We start from the raw sequence: 17,787 nt of genomic DNA on the forward strand, positions 1-17,787 counted from the left end.
TATTTCTTGGCCCAGTCTTGACGTTTCAGCTTGTGTGTCTTGTTCAGTGGTGGTCGTCTTTCAGCCTTTCTTACCTTGGCCATGTCTCTGAGTATTGCACACCTTATGCTTTTGGGCACTCCAGTGATGTTGCAGCTCTGAAATATGGCCAAACTGGTGGCAAGTGGCATCTTGGCAGCTGCACGCTTGACTTTTCTCAGTTCATGGGCAGTTATTTTGCGCCTTGGTTTTTCCACACGCTTCTTGCGACCCTGTTGACTATTTTGAATGAAACGCTTGATTGTTCGATGATCACGCTTCAGAAGCTTTGCAATTTTGAGAGTGCTGCATCCCTCTGCAAGATATCTCACTATTTTTGACTTTTCTGAGCCTGTCAAGTCCTTCTTTTGACCCATTTTGCCAAAGGAAAGGACGTTGCCTAATAATTATGCACAGCTGATATAGGGTGTTGATGTAATTAGACCACACCCCTTCTCATTACAGAGATGCACATCACCTAATATGCTTAATTGGTAGTAGGCTTTCGAGCCTATACAGCTTGGAGTAAGACAACATGCATGAAGAGGATGATGTGGACAAAATACTCATTTGCCTAATAATTCTGCACTCCCTGTATGCATGTGACAAATAAAGAATCTTGAATTTGCTAATTCATGTTCTGCAATGTGGTGAGACTATTTCTATCGTTTCATGTGACTTACCTTTGTAAAATTGCATCCAGACAAACCATTAGACTTCTGGAACAATTCCCCTTTGGTCAAACAAGACCAGTGTGGAGATTTTAGCCATAATACACAGCACCACGGTAGCCAGAAGTGAAACACCATACCACCACAATCACTTCATACCAACTGTGAAGTACGGTGCTGGAGGGGTGCTGCTGTGGATTTGTATTTCAGCCATAGCACCTGGGCACTTTACATTCATCGTGTTGACTACCAACTCCTCTATACCAAAGTACTCTGGAGTCAAACATGGGCCCATCTGTCCAACAGCTAAAGCTAGGACAAAACTGAGTCATGAAACCGAACAATGATCCCAAGTACAATCCACTATAGAACAGAATGGCCACAAAGGAAAAGAGTCACAGTGGTGCAAATCTCAGCTTACCAGAAATAATGTGGTGGGAACTAAAGAAAGCTGTGAATAAATCAATGCCTGAAAACCGAAATGAACTAAAGCAGCATTTTAAGGAAGAGTGAGCTAAAATTCCTTCAGAAGAATGTGAGTGACTGATAAAGTCATGCAGAAAACATTTACTTCAAGTTGCTTCAAATTATTGGCGATAAAATCTTTTTTACGGGCTAGTGAATCATGGAGTGTATGTAATTATCACACACTGCTTCTGCACTTTGGTTTATATTATATATTTCTTAAATAAATAAATAAATAACGAAAGTGTAATATGTCATTTGTTGCGTATACATTATGTTAAGACATCATCATGTTTACTGCGTCCACACAAGCTTAGAATTACCAGAGGTTATAGATCATTTTTCCTATTTTTTGATTCGATCCTGTATATCCAGATTAAAACATATGTAATCTATCTCAAACTCAGTACACTCACACAAAAGAGGCACTTGAGCATGACCACGATGCCACAGAATGCTTTCTACATCTTCACTAGACACTGAACAGAAACTCTGAACTATAGAAGAGGCAGTGAGTGGGAGAAGGGGAAAACAGGAGTGGGTGAGCCAGCTGTTGGAGCAAACTATTCAGAACCAAGACATACTAAACAAAATTGTGCAGCCTCTTTACTACATGAATGTCATATATCATTTCTCATTCATGACGGTTCCATGCATCACTATGTTTCTATTTGTTGATCACTGTAAACTGCTTAAGCCTATGTAACACAGAGAAATTTATTCAATAAAATGTATATCCTAATTCTCGATCATTTATTGATATAAAAAAAGAAAAAAAAACTGCTATGCATACCTGATTTCACTATCCAGTTCTTACATGGCAGATGAAAAGTCCAAGGATTGGCAAAATAACTGAAATGCAAACCCTGTATTACCAGATTTCATAGTAATCTTCACGATGACTCAAAACACATCATTAAATATACCCTGAGAACAATGAATGTCATAATAAAATACATATACAATATCCAAGTTAATCCGTGTGTCCGCCTGCCCGACCATCTGTTTGTCTGTCTACCCATTCATCTATCCCTTACTGTAGATGTTAAATCATGAAAAACTTCTGACCTATAAATTATCATGCTGCATTCTCTAGCAGCCCTTGGTGAATATAAACTTCTTGGTGACACTTTAGGAGTAAAAGGAAGTCCAAAGCATAGATGAAGGCTTAAACCTCTGGCTAGAGCTGGAGTTTGTAAAGCAATAGATGGTTATCTTACGTATATTTTAATCCATTGTGCATGAGCTGACAAACCAACATTGCGTTTTCAGAATGACAACACTATAGTGGTAAAGAAAAAAACACAACAAAAAAAAAAACCACCCAGTAGTGCAGTATTCAAATAAAACTAATGTAAGCAGGCAGACTTTCCCGAGCTTATGAACTCAATCCACTTGGCCCTCGGTTACTGCACTGTTCTTTTGAAACCATTTAAATTCAGCACAATTTGAACTATTTCTTTGTGAAGCAAACAGGAGCAGCAAATGCCAACACCGCCATTTTTGTGTGCCAAATAAAATATTTTGAACAGCATTTCCTTTTTCTCCCATTTTCCATTTACTTTTGTCATGTGCCTGCATCAGTATGAGCAACTGTTTACATTGGTAATGCAGTGCTGTCAATGTGGCTGCCTGCAAGTGTGTCTTAAGAAAGGGATAGTCTGATGTTATAAAAAGTATATGGTTTATTTTTCATTACATGTTTGTCACTGTGGCTGCTGAGATATGTTTTTGAGTTTATTCATTATTCTTCATAAAATGATGTATTCATATGATGCACATCTGTTCTGTTGCGGGTGTTGATCAATCATTTCAGGGTTCCTTGAAATAAAAAGAAATAAAAAGAATCTCTCTCTCTCTCTTTCTGTTCCAGCAACATTCCAGTAGCTAGCACAAAATCTAATGTGGCGTAGAGGAAGCTAATATCAAAGCACAGCGTTTTGCTAATTCACTGAAGCTTATTTGTATGTTTTCAGCAGTTTTAGTCAAGTGAGTTCACACTGTGGAAAAACAGGGACGTCTATCTCACTTCATTCATGTGCAGTAACATTATGTGTTTTCACCAGCTCCATTAATATTTCACTTCATCTCTTATCGGTTCAGCTTTACGTAATGTGACCGTAAACAGCAGCATGATGTAGCCTATGACACTGAGCTTAAGTGAGACTAGTGCACATAAATTAGGTAAATAACTTGAATATGAGCTTTTATTTTTATCCATTTTTGTTCTGTTGTCATTTGGTCTGTTACTAATTTATACCAATTCAGTAAATGTATCCTCTTGGTTGCATTTAATCGCTGCAAGGTTTGAGAAGCAATGTTCAAGTTAAGGTTGCCTTAAAGACAAATGAATAATTCCCAGGCTGCTCCTCACAGAGGGAGCTCATTGATTTATCACTGGTATTGGATCAGCACACAAAACGAGTAGAAGCCCTATGCCAAGGTATCTGTTAGGTATAAACTGGTATAAACCGATTACCTCATTATAACACAATTGACAGCTGGACTTGCCACAGCATCACGCTTTACAGATACAAACTTTCTGCTATGAGCTTCTGCTGCTAACCACAGTCAAAAAAAGTGTACTGTGAAGTAAATGTAATGTATGAATGAACATTTTGGGTAAAGCTTCTCGCGTAAGCTTCTGCCCTGCGACTGTTATCACTGCACTCAGCGGATGAACATTATCTGCAGTGGGATACACAAGGCAGTGATTAAAGGTCTGTCTATATTCATAGCTGAAGTCACAGCAGAAAGAGAGCCAGCGGGGTCATTACAGGATAAAGGCAGATAGTAAATTAAACCTGGAGAACTTCTCTTCTAATCTCTTTCTTGTTCACCATTGCTTTTCTCAACTTGTCCCTCTGACACCTCTGACAGGGATCTTTGTAGCCTCCCCATCTCACTTCTTGTTTATTTCTTTTCTTACACTAAATTTAGGAATTTAGGAAATGTTACTCTTATTAACTTTTAAATGAAAACAAAAAGAAAGTAAACATTTGCACACAAAAGTATGAGAAAATTATAGTGAGTAATTTCTCTCTGTTAGCATTCTTGTATCACAATTTTAAGCTAATGTAGAGATACAGAGATAACTATTAAATGAAATTTGTGGATCCAATGTAAAACAGAGGAATAGTAAAAACATTTTTTAACAGCTGGCCCCTGCATAAATGCCTAAAATCCTAAAATCTTTCCCAAAAATGGATTTAAATTCTTAAATAGATAATTTACATTTGAGTGTACTGTAAAAGAAAATAACACCATGTCCTCTAAGCTGTAACTGTTGGGTTAAATGAAAGGTTCATTTATCCTAATTATTGTTTGAAGTTTGAATTCCTTATAGGGCTTGGAAATTATGGTTTATGGATTTATGATTTCAGAAGCTTCCGTCAAGGTTCACAATTTGTTTACATTGATCTAAACTAAAAGAGTCTAAACTAAAACTTTAATTTCTTCCATGACTGAAGAAGGCTCTCTGTGTTTGAGTGCAGAATTACAGTAAACTTCAGTTTACTCTAATCATACATCAGTGTTGCTGTTATGAAGTGATGCACCAGACAATAAGCACCACACAATACCAGCTAAAGGTGCTAAAAGGTGTTACCTAAATGTTTTTTTTTTTTTTTTTTTTTTTTTTTACACTGAGCGTTACTAATAAGGGTGTCAGAACTCATGAGACAGTTCTATAATTGGATCTAAAATATGACTTAGACACAGTATATATTTATACGTTGTTATAATTCATTAGATTGTGATAGACAGGACTGAAGATGAAGAACAGCTAATGATCCACGACCTCACTAACAGTGAGCTTTAAATACAGGGAGATTTAAATTACACTCAGTCACTGCGGTTCATTTCAACAACTACCAGGTTGCAAATCAGACAGTCATTGCAAGTGAGTGCAATAATTACCAAAAATAAAAGATGCCAAAAAAGGGGGTTGTCTTATTCTTTACTATCCTTGTTAAATCTGTAACACACAAGCTGCAGACTGTGTCAGTTAGGATTCTTTGTCTTTGTATCAGCACATATAAAAACAGCTATGACCCCAATCAAAAGTCACAACATTAAAAGGAGATTGATAAAAACAAGGATTTTAGTTAAATGAATATATGTCCTAGTTTAAACGTCTGAGGATCTGTAATCAGTACTTTGTTGCTGGCCATCTAATAGACAAAAGAAAATGAGATTCATCCTCTAGGGATTGGCGATTCCACATTAATCCAATATCTATTAAGATAGTCAGTCTGGATCAAAATGGTAGACTGGCCTACCGACAGCTAACTGATTCACTAACCTTAAAGCTACGCTATGAGAATAGATTAAAAATAGTTCATCCGCAGCCTCAGTCACACAGACCTAGAGACGGGTCGGTGACCCCGAGAAATATCTAGTCGGTAGGGAAAAATGTGTATTTATTCATTCAGCAGAGTGGTACTGATACTTAAAAATATGGAATATTAGAACGTTAACTGGAAACAGAATGTTTAACTTTACAGTATAAGTTCTGCTGTAATGCTAAACCCAACACATTTCAAAAGCAGCAACTTTGACTTTGAAGACAAACGGTGGCTGTTTCCGGTTTGTGTTTCACTCTGTTCGTGATTTCATTTCTGTAGTTTGCATGGATCTCAGGTAACCTGCTAGCAATAATAACACAGGATTTAAGTGAAGACTTTGCAGCACATAATATATGAATGATAATGTTTCCTAAATACTGTATATGTAAGTATTTGTAAATACTTTGTGAACAATAAATAAGTATTCGTGTGGCCCTTAATGTTAAATTATTGTCTGAGTGTACAGAGACAGACAGAAAACACTACTGCCCTCCCAAATAGTGCTCTCTGAGCAAAGCAGATCAATACAATGGAGTTTACTCAGATTAATGGCACCTCCTGACTATGCATTCTGGACTAGGTAAACTTATTGGAAACTGGCCACATCCATCACTATGTATGAGGGTATTTAGGGAGGACAGTGACCTGACAATGTGGAGATTCATTGAATGACAAGCAATGGTATAATGGGCACGATGAACCTAAACCTGAACTAATTTTCACTCAAATCTCCACATCATAGTCTCTATGTGAATCGTTATAAAACACAATATCTCCTCAGGAGGCATATTTATGCACTCATATGGTTTAAAGCCCCTGCGTGACTTTTCACAGGAGGGGGATGGACTCCTGCTCACAGACTTGACTTTAGGGACGAATCCTTAACTTGGAGATGCAACTCACAGAGGTAATAAGAACCATTTATCCTCATTGCCAGCACATCATTGAATCTCTTGCCTAAGGCATTTTGATGACTTGATGCATCTGCACACCAAATTACAGATCTATGCCCTCTGCCAGTGGATGCTGTAGAAGGTGCAAGTCCAAATGCCTCTGTATTATTTATAAGTAAACAGGACTCATGAAAATGATAAAACAAATCCAGAAGACTTTATTTGTAACACAAATAAAAGTTTAACTTTAATTTTTCAGACATATATTTTTGGAATATAGTTTGGGTTAGTGTATTTTTTGAGTATTAATACCAGGCAATCCACAGGAAAACATTGCTCTGGACTTCAATGTGCAGATAGCGATCTGGTCAATTTGATGGCAGATAAAGAACTATGTTTAAAGATGACCTAATCACTAGCACAACACTGATAAAAGGCAGAGATCAGACAGGCCATAGATCTGAACAAAACATACATATAGAACATAATATTCATGCAATTTCAAAAAAATCAATAAAGGTATTGAAAAACTCCACAGACCTGTACCTGCTTCAATTCTCTCTGAAGGTTTGTTGCACTTCCTACTTTCTTTAAGCCAATAATAATGATGTCATACTGAAAGAGATGTCAGATTACCATCCACAATGATGCCTGACATCTTTACATTGCATCACTGGCCTGCAAGGGACACAAGAGCATTCTAATAAAGGTCATTAGCAACTTAAGCCAAACCCTGTGCATTAAAGCTGGGTTTTTCTGTGTCTTGTAAAGACCCATGTGGACAGCTGTGAACACCGTGGATGAAAAGTTGTTCTAATTATACCAGTTTCCCAGTCTGCTTTAAGTAAACACGCATAGTAGTGCCCCTGTAATGGTCGTTTGGTCTCTAATAACAAACATTAAATTCTACTTCAGGTAAAATGTGCAAAAACAAAAAAGCAAAAAAAAAAAAAAAAAGAAAAAGAAGCATGGCATGACAAAAGCTGAAAGGACTTTTTGTCAGGATTCAATCGACTCTGAGCCAACATCTCAAGACTAAACTCTAGTGGTAATACACTGAAAAAAGTGATATTGGCTCCTTTTAGATATAGCATATTTTATTTTGGTATATCTTTTTAATTCAAATGAGTAATTCCTGTCTACATATATAATTCGAGTAACTCCAGAATACATTCCCTGCGTTTTAATCCAATTAATTTTAGTTAATTAAATGTAGCTCAAAATGCTTAAGTATGTTTTTCATAGCCTCCTGCTGGGCCATTTTGCGCATGCGTTAGGACAGGCCACCATTTTGCGCGCGGACTAAAAGCAGACGTTTTGTGTGCTGCAAGCGGGCTCAAGTTAATCACACAACTTCGTGTAAAGGTGGACTAGCTTTGGTAAGTAAACCTTTTCCGGTTGTTTTTGTTTTATTTTTTTTTACCTCAGTCAAAGCATGTTGACTCTTTAAGACGTGTGCACATGGAGAAAGAAGTCTAAGTAGTTGTACGCCTCTGAACTTTGTCGTGATTTGACCTAAGCTAGCTATGTGCTCTATTAGCTACTGCTCTATTAAAAGAGTAATTTAAAACTGCTACGTTAAATTGTCATGTTTTTAGCTTAGTTCTGGTGGCACACGTTGTACTAACAAATTATGGAACGAGGCAATTTCTCTGTAGTTAGCTGTAAAGTTCACTGTACAGTCGCCTGCAGTTTTAAATTGAGAAATCGTCCCTCCCGCCACAACATTGGCATTAAGGAATAGTCGGGCGGGGGAGGGGGCTTCTGAACGCACCTGCACAGTCAGGGGTGCAGTAGGAAATAAATAAGTAGGATTGGCGTTGCACAACGTCTTTTGTGCAGAAACAAATAATGGTTGAAAACTGTGGAGGAGAATAACTCAGTGGTTGTCAATAATGTGAGCTCAAAAGGCACTGAGAGTGATGTTTGTCAGGACTGAAATTAACTCAGAAAAGAAGTTGCTTCACTTGATAGAGCTGTTGAGTGCGAGACCTGTCAGCGGTCTGGTTTAGCATTTGAAGCCTCGCTACCTGCTTCCAAACCGCTGCATTTAATCTCAGAGAAAACTAACACAGAGAAGTAAAGCAAGTGTGTAAGTTCATCTCTTTATGTTTGCATAGTATTTCCATGCTGAGCTTAACAACCGATTTATGGAGCCACAGCTGGACTGGCTGTCAGAGTTTTGTATTGAGGGGGAAAGGAAGCGATTTGTTTTATACTTCAGCTAGAATGAAAAAAAGACACAAAGCTGGAGTTATTCGGTGTCTTCATGCTGAACAGCTAAAACTTCTTCCCTCATTCTCCCCCCTCCCTCTCCTGTTGCTACTTCAATCATGAAACTGATCGATTATCAGCTGATCGGCTTTTCTGTCGCTAGTCCTGCCTCTCTTGTTTGTTAATCGCCCAGTTTGCGCTAGAAAGTGGAAAACGGCAGATAAACAACAGCAGCACTTTTAAGCTTGATCAGCTGTTGCTAGAATTTTTTTAATATTACTTTCTAGTATCCGCTTGTGTTTTCTGAAGGCACAGCCGTAATAGCTGCTGGTCATGATATCAGTTTGTATATATGGTGAGGGCATTAACAAGGAAAGGGGGACATAAATGATTTTCTTTCTTATTCTCATTTAAAATGTCTAGCTTTTAATAAATAATTATCTAAATCTTACAAGCAAAGTGGTGATCTGATTAAATGTATAGAAATCCATTATTGTATGTAGTAAATATTAAGTCTAATATATACCCTAGTAATAGTAGTTCATATAGCACTTTTTCCTTTGGGAAGGTACCATCTGCGCTGTCTGCAACTGTATTGAAGAAAAATGTTGAATCTAATTATTGTAGGAAAATAATTGTTTCTGTGCATTAAAGTAGATTACGTCAATTAAGCATTATGAGGCAGAGGGTGGGGGGGTGGTTTCCTAATATTTTTGCTGGGAGTTGGCAGCCCTATTAGTTAGGTTGTTTAATATTTCTATGTACTGTTTAGAATACCTGAATAAGGAGGATGGTGTAAGTTTTTTAGGTTGATCAGTATTGCTGAAGTATAAAATATTTTGGGTGCAGTGTATTTTTTGCATACAGGTATAACAGAATAGTTTTAATGTTTTTTTTAAACTGAGTATGAACTTATACAAAATGCAGCAAAATATTTATTTAAAAAACCCAGTTTTATTTATTATAAAATACACTATATCGGATTCACATCGGCAGATAATCAAAGTTATGATATCGGTATCGGACATAAAAAAAAGTGGTATCGTGCCATCTGTAGTTTTTACAGAGGCACAAGTAAGATTTGTTTTTTTACAAGGCAGTATCATGAAGTAGCTTGGAAATGGTAATTGTTTGTCTTTCTAAAGTCCTCATTTAAATTTTTTGTATTTGTGTTCCTTTTCTGGCAGATTTTCTTCCCCTTATGTGTTATTGTTTATTCAAGGAAACTGTGTTATTTTGGTAAGTACATGCAAATTCTTTACATATTTATCACGACAGTATTGCATTGACAAGTTTATCTATCTCATCTTAAGGGTTCTTGTGATTATTAATATTGATATTAATTAATATCAATTATTACATATGATTAATATAGTTTAAGAAAAGATGCCTCTATATTTTGTACAGTTTTTTATTTTTTTATTTTTTTTATATAAAGACTAGGGCGTAGAACACTGATTCCATGTGTTGCCAACAGTTCCCATCCTTTAGAGAAAATTATTTAAAGTTGAACATGAAAGTTGCTGGCTGTAACATATTAGTTTTTATTTTTTCCTTTTATTTGATTGTTCAATTGGCACTGTTATGGTATTGCTTTCTAACCTGATCAGATTTTAGGTGCACTCTAGATCAGTGTTTCCCAACCCTGTTCCTCAAAGATCTCTGTTCTGCATTTTTTTTAGATGCCTCCTTGCATCGCCACACTGATTTGAACCAATGTTTAGCCTAATTTCTTCAAGTTGTGCACAAGTCTGTCACTGACACAGTTAATATGTCAGGGTGCACTGAAGCAGAGAAACATCAAAAATATACAGGATGGGCATCCTCAAGGAACAGAGTTGGGAAAAGAATTCTCTAGATAATACAGCCTACAAGCATACTTCTAAGATGCATCCATTCTTGTAGGTTAACCACGGCTAAAGTTTTCTTTGTGTAAAGTACTAAGTGTGTTTTTTGTTTTTGTTTCAAATTTTCTCTTTGTTGTATGTCCAGTTTATGTGGAAGTGTAAAGACTGCAGTGCAGAAGTTTCTAGACGATCAGAACTTCTTAAGCACTATAGACTGAAACATAGTCATTTTGGGCGTGGCCATCACATTAAGTGCCTATATCCTGAGTGTCCATGTCTTTTAAAGACTTGGAATTCACTTCTGACACACTTGTCAAGGAATCATAGCAATACCCCAGAGCACTCTGACAAATTTACAACTTTTTCCTGTCAGTTATGTTGTTGTAGTGAATTAGGAACAGAGCGTGAATATTTTGTGCACATTAGCCGTCATTTAAAAAACAATGAGACAGTAACATGTATGTTTAAAGGTTGTGACTACAAATCAAATATTTACAGTACCTTTAAGTCACACAAAAGTCGCAAGCACAGTTTACACTCGCTGGTAGACTTCAAAGAGGATATTGTCAGAGGATCTTTTGCAACTGAAACTGCAGAGCATGATGCTTCAAATGCTGAGGAATTGTGGGGTGACGAACAGCCTGTTGATTTAGAGACATCAAATGATCATGAAGACGTAGTTCAGCTAAAACTTGCGGCAGTGTTATTAAAACTAGAAAATATTTTTCACGTTCCAAGTGCTGCAGTTGATGAACTTTTGGAGGAACTTCAGTATTTGTTGGGCACAGCATCTTTGTGTACGGCAGCAAAAGTTATCCAAGACACATTGAACAGTCACAGCTTGCAAATAGACCAGTCAGTCATTGAAGAACTTGCATCTGCACTGTGTACATCTAATCCTGTGTATAAATCGGTAGGTAAAGGTTGTCCCCTAGCAACATCCTTTAAGCGCAAAAATTTCTACAAGGAAAATTTTAAAGTTGTAGAGCCTGTAGAGTATGTGTTGGATGAAAAAAATAAAAGAACATTTCAGTATGTTCCAGTTTTAAAGGTTTTACAGCAGCTTTTCAGTGATTGCCACCTTCTTGCTAAGGTTTTGGATGGTAGTCGCATAACAGAACAAAGTGGGGAAGAAGTGATTTACAGGTCTTTTAGGGAGGGGTTGTTTTTCAAAGAAAACAGTTTTTTATCAGCAGGTGAATTGCGAGTTTTACTGAATTTGTATATTGACGATTTTGAGATTTGCAATCCACTTGGCACTTCCCGTAAAAAGCACAAAATTTGTGCCATATATTGGACTCTTAGCAATTTACCACCTGCTTGCCATTCATCACTGACTTCCATTTATCTGGCTTTACTCTGCAAGTCTGAAGATGTAAAGACATATGGATATGAAAAGATTCTAGAGCCCTTGTTGAGTGATCTTGTTACTTTGGAAAGTCAAGGGATTTTTATTGCACATCTTGGAGAATTTGTCAGGGGCACAATACAGTGTGTCATAGCAGATAATTTAGGAGCACACAGTATTTCTGGATTTATTGAGAGTTTTTCAGGTGAATACTTTTGCAGATTTTGTGAGGCCAAAAGATCTGATATTCAAGAAACAGAGGTTAGTTCAGGTGTGTTTACTCTGAGAAGCAAAGAGACACATGAAATGCATGTAAGTTCTGCACAGAGTAATGCAAAACCATGTCACGGTGTTAAAAGACGGTGTGTTTTCTCTGCACATCTCTCCCATTTCAGTGTTTGCAGTGGATATCCTCCAGATATTGCACATGACATATTTGAGGGCATATTACCAGTTGAGTTGGCATACTGCCTAAATATCTTAATTTTGAAAAAATATTTTACACTTGACAGCCTCAATGAGTCCATTCTGACATTTCCCTACAAATGGGCAGACAAGAGTAATCGCCCTCATGCTATTCCCAGGACTTTCATGCAGAACAAAAGCATTGGAGGAAATGCTCATGAAAATTGGAGTCTCTTACGATTCCTTCCATTGTTTGTAGGACACTTGGTACCTCCAGATGAAACAGCTTGGCAGGTAATTTTGGACCTAAAGGACATTGTTGAACTAGTTGTTGCACCAGTACACACAGAACAATCAATTGCTTTCCTTGAGTCTAGAGTCTCTGACCACAGATGTAGGTTGAAAGAGCTGTTTCCAGGACTGAAGCTGTTACCAAAACATCATTTTGTGGAGCATTATCCACAGATGATTAAATTCTTTGGGCCACTTGTTGGCATGTGGACCATGAGGTTCGAGGCAAAGCACAGTTTTTTCAAACAGGTTGTTCGTCACACACGGTGCTTTAAAAATGTGCTACTGTCACTGGCAGTGAAACATCAGTTCATGATGGCATACCACTTGGAGTCTGTCACAACTGTAAGGCCGAGCCTAACTGTCTCAGCTGTTTCTACTGTCTCTGTTGACATTCTGCATCATGATGTACAGCGAGACTTGAAGATTAAATTCCCTGATATTACCCATATTCAGCTCACAAAGAATGCTTCTGTGAATGGAACAAACTACAGGCCTGGCATGATTGTAGTTTATGGCTCCTCTGCTGGATTGCCTGAATTTGCAGAAGTTGTCCAAATGGTTGTTGTGGAGGAAAACCTGAGCTTCATTGTCAAAGAGATGGGTGCCTGGTATAGGGAGCATTTTAGAGGTTTTGAACTTTTTCCCACATCACACATCTCCCTCGTTGATCTTGGTGCCTTGGTAGACCAGTACCCCTTGGCAGATTACAGGATTGGAGGCCGGCGAATGGTCATACTTAAAAGATTCATTCATATAGAAGGTAGTAAATGTTGTCTTCAATTGCATGTGTTCAGTTGCATGTGTTCAGTTGCAGTTATCTTCATGGCAACAGGAGGGGTACCACAAATGTTTAGCTTATTTTTAATAAATATTGGATACTTCCCACAAGGGTAATATTTTTTTTTCCATTACATTTGAGTTCTTTTGACCAAACATGCCTCATGTTGTCATGTGTCTTAAAAAAACATCATTGATGATGCTCAAAACATTTTGATAAAGGATGAATTGCAACACATACCACTAAAAGCAAAGTGACACTTTTTGAGGATTGTGGCTGACGTATGCAAAAAACCCAGTAGGAAGCTATAGAATAAAATTAAATAAACTGCATTTTACCCGTAAAACCTGTGTTGCAGTTCTGCACTCTTGTGCTCCCTAATAAAATTATTCAATGCAAAGTATTTTAACTTTTTTTTTTCTCCTAATGTCTTTAAAAATCAGATTGAAGAATGGCAGAGCAGCTGAAGTTGAGAGTCATCGTGGCAGATGATGATTTTAGGAGACTTGACGTTCCATCTGGGATGCCAAGAACTTTGACTGATCTTCAGAGCACAATTTGCCAAGCATTTGGAATTGAAAGAGACTTTCGTATTCAATTCATGGATCCTGACTTCAATAATGAGTTTATGAACATAACATCAATGCAAGACATTCAAGACCGAAGTACAATCAAACTTGTGTACATGGCAAATCTGGATACAAGTGCATCTTTGTCAAAGCAGTATCCCACATGCAGTCTTGACTCCTCTGCAAGTCCTGAAAGTATTCAAAGAAACTCCAGTCTCTCATCGTCTTCATCCAACTCAGACAGCACCATAATTCTACCACAGTCAGACAGTGAGCTGAGATCATGTGCATGGCCTCGCGAGTTTACTATTCCTCGATTTTCATTCAATGTAGAGGTGCAACTTCAGCGTGGAAATGAGACCTTCAGAGAAACTGGAACTCGGCTCAAGATTACTCCAGGTGTTAAATCTGACATCTTAGAGACGCTAGCTGAGGCGATTTTTCAGTTTACTGCTTATCCTCAAAATTACCAAATAGATGAAGTTGCAGGGGCACTGATCAAAAAATTTCCTTGTCTGCGAGAGCCATCTGCCACAGGTTACTATGGCTGGATGATTAGCCTGAAATATAAGATGGCTAATTACAGGACAAAGATGCGCAACATTGGCTGTCCTGAAGTGACTATAAATGCTTTGAAAAACAAATCCAGTGATGATTGCCTCCCAGCCAAAAATGTTAAGAAACCTAAAAAGGCTGAGGTCAATTTTTGTCCATTACACCCAGCTGGCGAAACGGATGACAGTCTAGAAAACATCAGGGTTGAGCTTTTGACCGACATCAGACGAAGAAACGGTGCCTCAGATGTAAGACAGAAGATGTCAAGAACATTTTCCTACCGTAGACAAGAGGTGGTGCAGGGAAGTCCAACTGCTGGGGAGTTTAAAGCTAGGTGGCCTGCACTTTTCCAGATTAATGAGGTAAAGGCATGCTTTTTTTTGCTGAGTGTTCTTTTCAGTAATTCCTTATGTTATACATTAATTAATCTGGGCCACTTGGATTAAGACGATCCCTAATATAGGTATAAAGAGGCTGGCATTTATAGTGATTGACCTGTGTACCGTACAGAGTATTTATTTGAGCAGCACTTAAAATACAAGTTGTGTATGAAAAACACAAGTGACTTAAAGTGTAGAAACATGAATAAAATAAATTTTTGATTTTTCTTATAAATAAAAAATATTTGATTGTTTAAGTAAGTTTGCACTACATATAGGGCCCAAACTATTTTATAGTGAGTTTGATTATTGAAATGATTGATTAATCATCTCAGTAATTAATAGAGTGAAATCAGATTATCAATTGTGAATTAACCTAAAACCTTTCATTTAGCTATTAGTTTTTAGTTAGCCTCAGATTGTTAAAAGCATGTGCTAAACAAATGTAAATTAAAAATGTGATGAACAAACTTTGTTGCTCATAAGATAAAAAAATAAATGGGTCAAGTTAAAACCCCTAAGATCTCTCACCACCAAGAGGTGCTGACCTCACAGGTGAGACACTCCCACCAGCGGACAAAGAGCACAGGAAAATGTGTTGCCAACCACCTGAAACAGACAAATATCTGCTTTTTAAAACCCTTTAAACCCGCTAAATGGACTGATGCCATTCATTTCTTCTTTGATTAACAGTAGTAACATCCTTTATGCACTGTATACTAACCCATATGCTAATCATGCTTTATGAAGTGATGGCAATTACATTGTAGCATTTAATGAAGAAATAACAAAATAACCATACCAATGATTAAGCACCAGTCTTCTTTTTTTTTTTTTTCTCTGTGTGTGTGATACAGGTAAATGCTGAATTCCAGCGTATTACAACACTTCAACTGGAGACGACCTTCGCGGCACAGTTAGACAGAATTACACCTCAGCTGATGACAGTTTTCCAGAAGAAGGGCGGTGTTTCTGGGCAGAAACTTGCCCACCACTTGCAGATCATGCAAGAGGTAAATCTGAATATTGCAAATTCTATTTGGATTTAATTTGTCTTAAGTGGCAAGTCACTGGTGAGTCAAATAAGCCATTTTAGGTGACCGGCCAAGCAATCTAAATTTTGAAATTTTCATATATAAATTTTATTTACTATGTTTGAACTGACTTGTGATAAAATTTACTTATTGCGAATGTCAGACATTGTTCTTTTTTCCAAATTGGTTTAATCAGCAACTCTCTTTAAACAGGCTGAAAGTGATGTTAAAGTGAAAAGGGAAGCAGTTCTCAGGGCACTTTGCCTCTACCTTGGTGAAGAGGACGGAAGCCTTATTCGGGAGTACTTGGTAAGTCATTGTTAGCAAGTCATCTATACACACACTTCTTAGATATTTACACACACACAAACGACTAGATTGGAATTTAATTGTAGAGTTAATTGTTTTTCTTTTACCTTTTTATTAAATGTTTAGGACATTGAAGGAGATGACATCCAGAGAGGCCTAAAGAAGCACACCATGGGCATTTATGTCATCAACAAGGAGGATGGACAAAATGGACATTATGATGACATTGGAATATTTGTTGAAGGGGAGATAGTCATGGACAACATTGGATCTCCGGCCCAAGCTTGTGCATTGATGCTTGGAGTAATCTATGCACTAAACCTAGCCTACCCCAAGGAATTGAGGCACTATTATGAATTCATTCAGAAAGTGTTGATGGGATTGGATGGGGAAAAGCTCTCCCCCAAAGTCCTTGGGCTGAAGAACAAAATTGCTACTGGATAGGAAGATTTCTAAAACCACACATTCATTTACATTTTGTTATGTAAATTACCAATGACTGGTGCTCTTGTGAATAGGAGTGAAATATTTGTATAACCATCATTCGTTCTCACGTTCTGTGTTATGTTTTGATTGAACATTTTCACTTTCAATAATGAATGTTTCACGTTTGGTACATTTGAGTAGCTTGAAGAGCAACTTTGTAATTATTCAGTTTACCGAAGCAATTTTTCTTTATTCCGGTCCTTGATAGCTGCTGCCCTATAATCAGTGTTAACTCACCTGATTTAAAAAAAAAAAAAATAATAATAATAATTGCATGATTACCACACTGCAGCACACTGGTAACACTTTAGGACTATTGTTTTGAAGCAAGTATGTTAGGTCAGAAAACATGTAAAACATTCAGAATCCTCAAGGAAGGACTAGAATGGAAAGCAGTAAGGAAAACACAAGTTTAGTTTTAAGTTTAATTACTTTATTAAAATGCAATTTCTAAATATGGATCGCAGAACAGCAAGTCTGAAACTTTGGTTAGTTTGTGGATGCATCAGTTTGTAATTGTGATACTTTATACCGCTGGCAGTGTTTTATTCTTTGTTAGAGGAAGAGAAACATTGGTTAACATTTCTCTTGTCTGTTGTTTCTGTTTTATTTGAATAGAGCTTTTTAAAGCTATTAGTTCATAGGCAAAAGTTTTGTAATTTGTATTATACAAATTACAGCAATTTCCCTTACATGTGGATTCTTATTCTGTTTGCAACAAATTTTGCATTAATAAATGATGTGAAAGAATTTTGTAGTTTTCATTATTGGCGTTATTAAAAAGAACTACAAATCAGGGTAAGCAATATTTTTTAAGTAAACTTAACTTAATTGAAATAGAGAGAAATTAACAATTTTATTGATTTGAATATAACTTAGGGACATAAGTTTAAAGGAAACAAATTATTCTGGTACACTTAACACAACCTTAGTTGGAATTACTAATATTATTTGACTAAGTCGTATCCACAACAGTTAAGTTAAAGTAGCTTAAAAAATATATGTTGGCTTTACTCGCTTAAATTAAATTCTGTTAACTTAAAAAATATTTCTGGATTCAAACAAATTTATTTCGTGCAACCACTTGTCATAAAAAAATTTAGTAAATTGAACAAAACATTTTTTTCAGTGTACATTTAGTATTACATACATGCTTTATGGCCTTCACAGACCAC

General features: G+C 36.9%; 1 protein-coding gene across 1 annotated transcript; it reads left to right on the forward strand.

Annotated features, from left to right (window-relative positions):
- Positions 1–7,672: 7,672 nt before the first annotated feature.
- LOC113021425 (uncharacterized) lies at positions 7,673–17,362 on the forward strand. Its single transcript, XM_026166079.2, has 6 exons — positions 7,673–7,772; positions 9,795–9,846; positions 13,723–14,765; positions 15,641–15,796; positions 16,031–16,126; positions 16,253–17,362. The coding sequence occupies exons 3-6, from the start codon at positions 13,731–13,733 to the stop codon at positions 16,568–16,570; spliced, it is 1,605 nt and encodes a 534-aa protein (XP_026021864.2). The 5' UTR covers positions 7,673–7,772; positions 9,795–9,846; positions 13,723–13,730; the 3' UTR covers positions 16,571–17,362.
- Positions 17,363–17,787: the final 425 nt, after the last annotated feature.

Source organism: Astatotilapia calliptera, chromosome 19, assembly GCF_964374335.1.
Source record: "Astatotilapia calliptera chromosome 19, fAstCal68.1, whole genome shotgun sequence".
Classification (NCBI taxonomy): Eukaryota; Metazoa; Chordata; class Actinopteri; order Cichliformes; family Cichlidae; genus Astatotilapia; species Astatotilapia calliptera.

Coding starts and splice junctions, on each gene's coding strand:
- LOC113021425 (XM_026166079.2), top strand. CDS start 13,731: ATGGCAGAGCAGCTGAAGTTGAGAGTCATCGTGGCAGATGATGATTTT. Junction 14,766..15,640: donor CACTTTTCCAGATTAATGAG/GTAAAGGCATGC, acceptor TGTGTGATACAG/GTAAATGCTGAATTCCAGCG. Junction 16,127..16,252: donor GCCTTATTCGGGAGTACTTG/GTAAGTCATTGT, acceptor TTAAATGTTTAG/GACATTGAAGGAGATGACAT.